General features: G+C 49.4%; 1 protein-coding gene across 1 annotated transcript; it reads right to left on the bottom strand.

Annotated features, from left to right (window-relative positions):
* Positions 1 to 475: 475 nt before the first annotated feature.
* Positions 476 to 9,408, bottom strand: LOC106018247 (histamine H2 receptor). Its single transcript, XM_027455763.3, has 6 exons — positions 9,272 to 9,408; positions 8,482 to 8,647; positions 5,326 to 5,456; positions 4,941 to 5,229; positions 1,956 to 2,132; positions 476 to 1,342 (listed from the first exon to the last, which is right to left on the bottom strand). Exons 3-6 carry the CDS (start codon positions 5,342 to 5,344, stop codon positions 664 to 666), a joined length of 1,164 nt encoding a protein of 387 aa, XP_027311564.1. The 5' UTR covers positions 5,345 to 5,456; positions 8,482 to 8,647; positions 9,272 to 9,408; the 3' UTR covers positions 476 to 663.
* Between the last annotated feature and the right edge of the window lie 1,643 nt (positions 9,409 to 11,051).

Here is an 11,051-nt window from a genome sequence, read left to right as displayed (position 1 = left end):
CTAACCTAAATCTCCCCTCTTTTAGTTTAAAACCATTCTCCTTTGTCCTATCAAAAACTCCCTCCCCAGCTTTCCGGCAGCCCCCTTTAGGTCCCGGAGGGCTGCTGTAAGGTCTCCCCGGGGCCTTCTCTTCTCCTGTCTGAACAACCCCAACTCCCTCAGCCTGGGTAAGCCCTAAACCTCTATTTCAGAAGCAAGCGAACAAGCTGAACGCTGTGCAGACAGACCAGGCTTCAGACTGTGTGAGCAGTGTACTTAACTATACCTGGTTGCATCTGTAATATAAACTGCCAGATGAGAGCTTCAGGGCTCAATCAGGACAAAATACCATCACAACTTGAGCTGTAGGACACCAGGATGTGCATACAGTAAGGCAAAGTCACGTTTTTCTACTGATTTCTTTTCCCCAGCATGAAGATTGGATTCCTATTAGGAAATACTCATTAAAAAAATAATTACTCAGGAAAGAATGAGCTCCGTTAGCTACAACAAATTCCTCTTTGTTCATAAAACCGTGGAAGAGAAAGAAACGCATCGTTGCCGTATGCCCCCAGCTGTAATATTTCAGCCCCTCCATCCCCTATTTTCCAGCCATGCACTTTTCCACGAGGAAGTGCTCTTGCACTTTCTACACCGCCACCTCCAGCAACCATCTCTGAGCCCCTACTGCTTGGGCTTGCCCTTCAGGACACCATTGGGCACCGGCACGGTGATGTTATATTCCAGGTCGGGAGCAGTCCTGGAAAAGGTGGCTATGGACACCATGTCCTCCCCGATGTCCACCTGCGACCTGGGCCTGCAAATGAGCAGCTTCTTCAGGGCCCGCTGGAAGTCCCTGTTGAGGAAGGCGTAGAGCATCGGGTTGATGGTGGAGTTGCAATACCCCAACCAAGTGATGACCTTGAAGGTGTCCACCAGGACCGTGCTAGCAGACTCAGTGCCCCGGGCAGCCAGCCAGACGTTCAGGACAAAATACGGCAGCCAGCAGAGCACGAAGACAGAAATGATGATGCTGATGGTCCGCGTGGCCTTGTTCTCCAGCTGCAGGTGGTTCTGCCGCTTGCTGTTGGGGTGGTAGTGGAGCTCCAGGGTCTGCGACATGATGCGGGTGGCCTTGAGCCGCGACGCTCGGTAGATGAAGAAGTACATGCTGCACATGACCATGAAGGGGACGAAAAACGCAAGGGCAGAGGCCACGATGGCGAAGATCCAGTTGGTGACGAAGACACACTCGGTACCCGCATCAAAATCCACCCCGGGGATCTCGTTCCAGCCTTGCATGACAGGAAGGAAGGAGATGAGGGAGGAGTACACCCAAACCGTGCAGGTCATCACAATGCATCTGCCGAAGGCAAGAGATGGGGAGGGGAGAGAGGGTCTGAGTTATTCTGAGTTGAGAACATGCAGTACAGCCCAATCCCCACGGTAACCCGTGTGGGATATCACCACTCGGTATTCCCAACGGGCTTGGAGGAGGCACTGAGCAGGGAAAAAGCTGGGGTACAACACGTCCATACAGCAACAACTAATGACTGGGTGCTTGGATCCGTGGCTTAGAGAATTGGGGCTGGCGTAAGGGATGCTCAGAGCTGGCAGAAAAAATATGAAGGAAGGTTTTATAGAGGATTTTTGTTAATATTTAAGACAACAGCATGGAGATTTTTCCAATTGGTTCCAGCGTTAATATCCAGCCATTATCTTACCTGCTGAGGATCCTTCCTGAAACGTCCTCTCTGCCCACCCTCAGACAACCCTCCCCACCCTGCAGTCCTCATTTCAACGTTTCACATGAAACCTTGGCAGAGCAAAATTCTGCAAAACTTTAAATGGTGCAAAGATCCTTGTGTTCTGATTTGGGGCAGAAAAAGCCAACAGCTCATTTGGTCCCTTTCCATTATAGGCCTTGGCCAAGTGAAAATTTGGAAGGACCTGCAATGAGAAACAGCTACACTCACCTGCCACGGGACATCCTTCTGGAGTAGTGGTAGGGGGTCACCACGGAGCAGTACCTGTCCAGGCTGATAAAGCACAGCGTGACGATGGACGCAGTGCAGAACATGACATCGAAGGAGATCCAGACTTTGCAGAACAGCTTCCCGAACAGCCACATCCCCGTCACCTCGTAAATGATGCTGCGAGAGAAAACGGGCAGAGACCAAAGCTAGAGAGGCTGATTGATTGTATTTCAAGATTCCACTGAAGAAACATCATGTTTTATTGGAGGTACTCGAGATGAGCATGGAGTGAAGCTCAGACACCAGATAATCACCTTCAAAGTGTAATCCAAGGCATTAACCCTCAGGTGGGGCATGGCTGAAGAAAACCAAACCCAAGTTTCTTGCCTGCAAGGTCAAGGTGCTTTGCTCCAAAACCTCCCAAAATACACATCTGCACAGCCTTGTTTATCCCAGCTTTTTCCCATGCCATATGAAGCACAGCATTTTATGAATCCTCCCCAGTTTCTAAGGTGTGGAAGATGCTGCCTCTGCCAAGAAGCTCGCTTTTCATCTGGTCTCATGCTTCAAAACTGAAGGATTTCAAGTCTTGGATTAAAAGAAGATATATATATATATATATATATATATATATATATCTCCTAGGAGGAAAAGCCTGAGTGGCTTGTACATAGCTCACAAATGCCTCAGTGAGGGAAGCACAACAGCAAAAAGCAGCACGTTTTGCCAAAACCATTCCCAACAAAGTCAGGGGGGCCTGTAAGAAGTGAGCAGCGAAGGAAGGAACATATGGCAGCTGTAGGAAGGCTGATGCGTGTTCCTACAGCACTCAATCAGCTGCAATTTGCTTCCCCTTTCTTTCAGCAGCTTTCTGTAACTCCTGGGGTGCTGCTGAAACAACCATTGTGTGTGAATTTGGTGTGGAAGGCTGAGTACCTACCTATTGCTGCAAAGCTTTAATTATCCTGTAACTTCACAGCTTTATGGCCGAGCAGAAGGAAAGCAGAGCTGCTGCGGGACCCTTAGGTGGGCTTGGCTGCCTGGCAGGGGCAGAAAGAGCCAAGTTGCTATCGGGAGCTGGAAGCCAACACCTGCTCTGCATTTAATTAGCGACCATTTATTAAAACCACTTGTAAAGGTTGTTTTAGAGCACAACAAGCAGGGTAAGTGCATTGCTGGAAGTGCTGTTGAAGGGCTCCAGCTGCGGGCAGCATTTTACGTGGGCTGCTGCTCAAAAATCCCCCAGCAGAATCTGTCCCTGTGCCCTGGTGCCCTCTGCTTGCCTGAAAAGCTTGTGGTGTGAGCACCTTGGCTGTCCAGAGGCCAACAATACTGCTGTCATGAACATCCCTGCACACAGATCCTGTACCTAACAGCCACCACGCTTCTCCTGGGACCCCTCTGGCCTAGTGATGCTCTCGGAGCACAAGGCAGGGGCCACCCACTCCGTTTTCTCTGGTGCATGCAGCCTCTGAAGGCCCAGGAACGCAGCAGGTTAAAAAGGATGGATAAAATCCCAAAGAAACGCACCCCACCAGCAGAAATGAAGTCACCTCGGTGTTTCATTTTTGCTTGTAAAGCTCGAAACAGTCAGCCTGGAAGCAGATGGGCTGGTTGGAGGATCTCAACAACGAGCTGAGCACAGCTGAGCTGCTCCTTCCAGCGAGCCAAGCCAAGAACAAAGCAGAAGTCCTGCTCCTACAACGTTAATGCATCAGATGGCAACCACATTTTTCCTTCCTTTCTATCACAAAACCTCTTTTTGCTGAGCCAAACTGCCTCCTGGGGTCATTTCTTTTCCTCCTCTTTGGCATGTGCTACCTACCACGTGCACCGAGGAGCAAACTGTGCTTCAGAAGAGCAGCATGGGCACGAAGCTGGGTAAGATGTGACCCACCAGACCTGCCTGAGAGCCTTCCAGACCTTGCATCAGGAAACCTGCAGCATTTGAGGGGTGCAGACCAGCAGCAGAGCTGCTGGCTGTCCTGCTCCAGCAGCAGTCGTGTTCCTCCACCACCCTCTTGCAGCATTTCCACCACCCCAGGGAGAAACCCCACCAGCAGCAGCACAAACCTCCCGGTGCAGACCCTAATTCCCACCGACTGCAGCAGGGTAGGAGCAGGTTCCAACCAAGCTGCAATAAAAGCCCCCGGTCCAGATATTTGCAGTGGGGAGGACAGGTGAGCATGGATGGATGACTCGAGAAGCAGAATTTAAAAATTTACACAGTTCAGAGCTGAAGCTGGCAGTGGTACTGTTTGTAGGGCACCGCTAAGTGCTTTATTCCCACCTGACAGCATAAACCACTAGCTCAGTTTGTAAATTTGTTTTGGGAAAATACCTTTCAGTGCCAAACTCAGAAGCGTAGGCAGCCCCGTGAGAACGACAGCTCGAAAGGGGAAAATAGCCTTCAGCTCCTCTGTGGTGCTCCAAGAGCTCTAAACGCAGCTCAGCCACCCACCTTACACAAACTTAGGGCCGCTTTGCAGCACGAGACAGACAGACCCAGCACGAACATTGGTCTGGGGATTTGTTTCCCTAGGATCATCTAGACCACAGTTGTAGCCAAGTGAAGGTCTTGATAATATACACCTCGTGCAGGGAGAATCATCCTCTGAGTGCCTGAAGAGGCACTTAAATACTGAGAGAGCCTAAACCACCCTAGAAATAAAATCCTAAAATAAAAAAATATGTAAATAAAACCCTTACTTTTACGCAGGGAGAGGGGAGATGGCCTTCATCCCCATGCCAATGTGACAGCCACCGATTTGCAATGGTAATAGGGGCAAAACAATTCCCCCACACGCAGTGAATCACATTTGATACCCTACTGCAGGCTGCACTGTTTCTGCTCGTGCAGGCAAATGATTTATTTTGCGAGGCTGCCAGCCTTCCCCACGAGTTCCACCAGTGTGGCACCTTCGGAGCCAGAAGGAACAACCACAATCCTGTGTTTCGTTTGAAGCTCAGGGGATCCCTTCTTACCTGAACGGCATGACCAGGCAGGCTACGAGGAAGTCTGCCGTGGCCAAGGACATGATGAACATGTAGGTGACGGTCCGCAGCCTCTTTTCCACCACCGGGCAGATAAAGACCACTGTATTTCCCAGGAGCGTGACCAAGTCGATGAGGGTGAGTATTAACCCGATGACCACCTCCTGGAGGCCGATCCCCGCCCGGCTGCCACCTCCTTTCACAAAGGATGACGCAGCGGAGGAGAAATTAGAGAGCCAGGACTCGTTTTTGTCCATCAGCATCCTCCCACTGTTAAAATCTGGATGGCAGAGAAGGGGAAACAAATTACAACTTCAACACGCGGTGAAAGGAAGCACAGAAGCCACGTTTGTGCTCCGCTGAAAAATCCACACACCCTGCTGCGTCTGTGCCATCACTGCCCCATGGTTATCAGTCCGTCGTGGTTATCAGCCCAGAAGTGTCTGAAACATGTCAGGATAAACGTGCGGCGCTGGCTGAAGTCCTTCACGGTGCCTAAAAGCTCCCCTGTGGATGACAAGTGTGTTATCAGGGGAAGCAGATACAAGGGGAAAAAATCAAACAAAACCTCTGCGAGCAAAGAGAAGACAAGCAAGAAATTGAAATCCAGACTGAAAGCAGCTCTGCTAAATCCCCCTTAGCAGCACGCCATCCCCCCAGAATATATTCTCATTAAATCTTTGCCGTCCACAGACCAGGTGAGACTGCTTGCCCAGCCTGCTTTGAGGCTGCTTGACACCTCTGCAGCTCTTCTAAGACTGTGATGGACCAAAACTTCAGTTTCCAAGAAGTAAAAGCACCGTGGATTTATACGATGGTGTAATGATGTTCTCTGTTTTGTCCCTGACTCCTTTTCACTGCAATTCCTAATGTTGTTTGCTGCTTTTGATTGGCACTTAGCACTGAGCTGACCTTTCCACGATCCAAAGATCTCCTTCCCGAACGGTAATGGTCGGCTCAGAGCCCACTGCTGCAGACACAAAGGTAGGGTGAGATCAGGAAATTAGTTTCCCCCCCTTTTAATCATCCTCAAAGTCCATCACTTCACAGCTGAATTTCTTCTTCCATTTTAACGCTCAGTCACTGAGTCCCATTAAAGCTTTTTTTTTTTTTTTCTTTTTCTTTTTTTCCTTTTCAGGGACTTGCTGCCTGGGACCCAAAGCTCTCCTGCCCCACCAGCACTGAGAACAAGCAGCTTTGCTGGGCATCGGGCCCCGGGCAGGTGCTGCTAAAAGGCTGCAGGGTGTCTTAAGTACAGCAGTCACAAGGAAAATGAGCCTTGGGCAACATTTCACATCCTGATAGCACCACATACAAATAAAAAATATAAAATCCTACCTCCAGCTCTCCCATTATTAACAGAAGAGGAGAGCCTAGGGCTTTCGCTCTAAGTCCCTTTGAGGAGATCATCAAAATGGATGTGCTGCTGAGCACTGTTTGATTTTGATGCAGCCCCATTTTTTGGCAGAAAAACTGTTCAGCCTGCTCTGCTCCTGATACCTTCACGCAGCCAGCATGGTGAAGATGCTGGTGTCCCCACAACTCCAGGGCTGCTGCGGGTCTGGAAGCAGTCCTCTGGTGTCCACCTGAAGTTGGTCCCTAACCAGGTTAAGCACACAGCCACCACACAGCCATCCTTTTGTTCTCCTAGCAGAGCATGCAGCATTGAGATGGGCTCCCAAGGCATTAACAGGACATATGAGCTTTGCTTCATTTCAAAACATTCTCCTTTTTTCCCTCTGGCCTTGAATAATTATTGATGAGGATACTGGGTTTGTTGTCTGAGGTTTTCAGATGTAACTCTGAAACAGAAGAGCTTAGAAGTTAGATCTTCCTTCTCCTGCGGGCTGTGCTCATGGTTCAGGGCGTGCAAGTGTTCCTCCAAACAATTAAAACAGACTGTCACCTACACACAGCTGCTCTGGTACTGATCTGCGAGCACACACTGCTCTCAATCTTCAAGCAGAAGGGGAACAGAGCTCTTAGAGTCCATCTCAGCAAGCTCTCTGCGATACCCACGTACCACCTTGGCCACCAGGATAGCCCTGGTTAGGTCTTTCCAAGTGGAAAACCAAAAGCAAGTTGCTTAATGCAGGATATATCTAGGAGCACAACACGATGATGCTCACAAGTGACAAATGTGTCCACACTCACAAAATATCAAAGAAACACTCTTGTCTTATTTTCGGTCGTGATGCCAGGACAGACTGAGCAGCTGGAAATCACACTTACCTGACCACCCACGCCACTTCTCCAACCACAAATATTCAGCAAAAAAAGAAGGGATGATGGATGCTTGAAATTCAGGTTTGGATTCAAGGTGCAGACAACAGGGTCCTGCTGCTGTGGGCTCCATTTCAAGCATCCCCACATAAAGCCCCTGGAAGTGCATCCGCAGCTCATCTGCTCTTTATGTTACAGCCAAGCATCCTTTTATTTATTTATTTGTTTGTTTATTTTGCCTCTGACTGGGCAGCCAGCAACTTACTTCTTTCTTATTAAGAAGTGCTACTTACCCCTGAACCATCTGGAGCCTTGTTAATACAGGAAAGCAGGGGATGATACAATCTTAAAATCTCTGTGGAAATCTTTGGGACAAAACGGGATGTGCCATCCTCCCAAGGGATGTATTTTCACAAAGTATTGGAATAATAAGTACTTAAATTCTTGTATGAGCTGCAGCAGCTCACGTGGCTATAATGCTGATGTAGCACAAAGTCTTTAAATCTCTCTTTCAAGCCTTCCTGTAAGGAGTCCCCTAAAATCAGTGGGATAAATGCCCCACTGCACCATGCTATGCAATCAGCCCAGAAGGAATGGGGACCTCGGGTGCCTCAGGGTTTGTGTTGCTTCTATTTGGACACCCCAGTTATGCTTCTCTTCAAAAATTCATGGGACAGATTCTGTTCTCAGTCTGCCCGAGAGAAGTCTAGAAGCAACTCCCTCATCTCAGCAGCTTTCCTTGAATATACAGAAAGTCTGACCTAATTTATTCAGCAAACAAATCCCAAGTAAAAGGTTAATTTCATTACTAACATGTATATTTTGATGGAAAGGGGGGAAAAACACTCTGCAATCTCAAAGCTGACTGCACTCTAAAATCTTACATGAATTGTGAAAACGGGAAATGCATTTGCTGCCACTCTGCTCCTCTGCTAAGCTGAGTAACAGCCAGCACAGGGCAACATGCAGCTACCCCAGGACCTCTGTGGGAGCTGAGACCACAGCAGGACAGCAGGGTGTTAACAGCAGTGTATTAATAGCGAGTTACTGTGCAAGGCTGGTGATAAAGGAGGAGGAAAGTCCCTGTGGGTGCTCCCACCTGTAAAACATGCATTCGAAGAGGCCATGCAAGTGTGCCTCTGTCTTGAATTTCCTTTTTTCTCTCCCTCTTCCATCTGAAGGGCAGCGTTTCTCAGGCACAAACAGTTTATTTCCAACCCCAAATCAGCACAGGGGAACCCCAGCTACCTCTCCAACACCTCGCCAGACCTGCGTCTGGCAGCCCACCAGAAGCAAGCGTGATCCTTACCTTCAAACCTGTCCATTCCAGGCAGCCTGCTGGCTCAAAGCATCCCAGCAGCATCTCGGAGCAGCAGCAGGGTGCAGCTTGCAGGATGCCCTGGTCCCTTCCCACCAAGCGATCTCAGCTGGGCTGTGTGTGAGCATCGTCCCTGCTCCACTGCCGCGCATCGAACCTGCATCATTAAATAGCACAGCCCGTTCCCGTTCGAGATCTCTCCCCCACAGAAGCAGCACACACTTTTTCTGCAGGAAAAAGCGAGTCTGTAGCACTTCTCCGAGGAGCAGGCGCAGGCAGGAGCACGATCGTACGCTACAACTCAAGGCAAAGTTAAACCCGCGATGCGAACGCAGGGAGCTGATGAGCCGGGGTGCAAAACCCCAAATCTTGGGGTGCAAGCAGCAGCCTCCAGGGATGCAAATCCACAATCCGTGGGGGTCCAAAACCCTAAACCAGGGTGGCTGCAAACCTTCAAGCCCCAGGACGCAAATCCCCAACCCCTGGGGTGTAAAACCCCAAGCCCCCTTGTTGTGAATCCCATGCTACGGGGGGCGAATCCCTAATCCTTGGGGTGCAAATCCCATGCCATGGGGGCAAACCGCCAGCCCCTGGGGTGCAAATCCCCAACCCTCAGGATGCAAAACCCCAATCCCGGGATGCAAAACCCCAACCTCCATGAGGAGCCCCCAGCACCGAGCGCTCCGGGCGGCGCCCGGGGGCACACCCAACCCTTCATGGACGGTGCCGGGGTTGGTCAAATCCCCATGTCCCATCCCTGGGGACCGTCGTCGGCTCTTACCGGCAGCAGCTGGAGCCTCAGCCCGGCTCCGGAGCTCCGGGGCCGGGGCAGCCGCCCCGCCTCTCCCCGCCTCCCTCAGCCACCGCCCCGCGGGCCGGGCTCAGGGGCCGGGGCTTCCCCTCCGGGCCCAGCGGCCTTCAGGGCCTCCTCGCCTCGCCGTGGCACCTGCTGTGTGAAAATAAAGCAGTTTGGGTTTATATTTGCCTGCCATGTGTAAAAAAGTGCTTTCTGGGGGGCCGCCTTGGGGAAAAATAGCGGGTTTTTTGCCTGCGCTGTGTGGAGAGAGCGGGGTTTTTGGCCCCTGTTGTGTAAAACAAAAAGAGGGGTTTTGACCCTAGCTGTTATAAAACAGCAGTTTTGGCCCCTGTTGTGGAAAAACTGTAGGGTTTGGGGTTGTTTTTTTGTTTGGTTGGACTTTTTTTTATCCTTCCTACTGTGTAAAAATACAGGGTTTGGGCCCCTTGATATGTAAAAATAGTAGGGTTTTGCCTCTGCTGTGGAGTTTTTTGTCAGCGTTGTGTAAAAATATCAGGTTTTAGGGGGAGAATTGGGAGCGGTGTGAGGTGAGCCCACTCGCTTCCCTCACCTCATGTGAGGTGCCTGGAAGCTGGCAGCAGCCTGTGGAGGTGGCATGTCCACAGGGGGAGATGCTCCTCAATGTGCTCCTCGGAGGGCTGGTCTTCTTCTCCCAGCTCAGATCTGGGCATGAAGCAGTGGCTGGCACCTCTCAGTCCCCTCATTCAGCTCCATGCTCCGGTAGAAAATGAACTTGGCAAGGAAAGGTTAAAAACTGAGATTCTTGGAGAGCCTGGGTGTCGGGAACGCAAGGCTGGTGTGCGTGCGCCTCATCCATGGCTCCTGTCCCCAAGCCCCAAGTCTCACAGCCAGGCACACCAGCTCACCTTCACACTTGTTTACCACCACCAAAAGCTGACTTACCTCTCCCACCAATTTGATTATTAAGACCATGGCTTCACCTGTCACAGAGAACGTCCTTGAGAATTTTCTCAAAGAGTCTGGAGAGGGAACATCTTGAGCAGGGTTGGTGAAAACTGAAGAAACCCAGATGCACTGTCATTTCCCTAGCATAGCTCAGCTCTTAGGCTGGACATCGACCTTTCACGTTTCAAGCTTGTGCTTGACATTAGTAATCAAACTGGGATGGATGAGCAAATTTGGACACTTCCCATCCTATTTATTCCTTCAGAAACAGAAGATTACCCTTTAAAAGTAATAAAGTCTACTTTAAATGATGCTTTTCCACTGCAGCAATGAAATAAAACAGGAAAGGAAAGAAAGAAATGCAAAAAAAATTCATATCGTACCCAAAACCCATCTCATCTCTGTATTTTTTTTTAATGAGATTGGAAAAAATACTTTGTATAAAAGTGGAGAAATAAGACATGCATGGATTAGAATATTTCATGATTGATTTCATTGCCTTAATCAACAAGAATTTATGTGCATTTCTAAAAAGTCAGTTTTGACATCTATGGAAAATAATAATATTGCGTTTAAAGTTATCTTTCAATTTTCCTTTTATTTCAAAATGGCTTTTAGAAAGCTTGAAATCCAAACAAAATAGTTTGTTTTAGGTCAAATATAACAATTTTCAAACCTGGAGGAAAGTTGTAGGGTACGGTTTGCCAGCGAGCTCTTGAAGCTACATTCTGACTTCCTGCCTCCTGCCATCAGTGCCACTGAGCCAAGCTGGGAAAGACAGGCAAAGGGGAAGGAGTTGTAATAAAAACAATTTAAGGATTGAGGGTTTTATTTAAAA

This window comes from Anas platyrhynchos, chromosome 4 (assembly GCF_047663525.1).
Source record: "Anas platyrhynchos isolate ZD024472 breed Pekin duck chromosome 4, IASCAAS_PekinDuck_T2T, whole genome shotgun sequence".
Taxonomy (NCBI): domain Eukaryota; kingdom Metazoa; phylum Chordata; class Aves; order Anseriformes; family Anatidae; genus Anas; species Anas platyrhynchos.
Note: the sequence above shows the minus strand (reverse complement) of the source record. Positions and strands in the feature narration are given on the sequence as shown.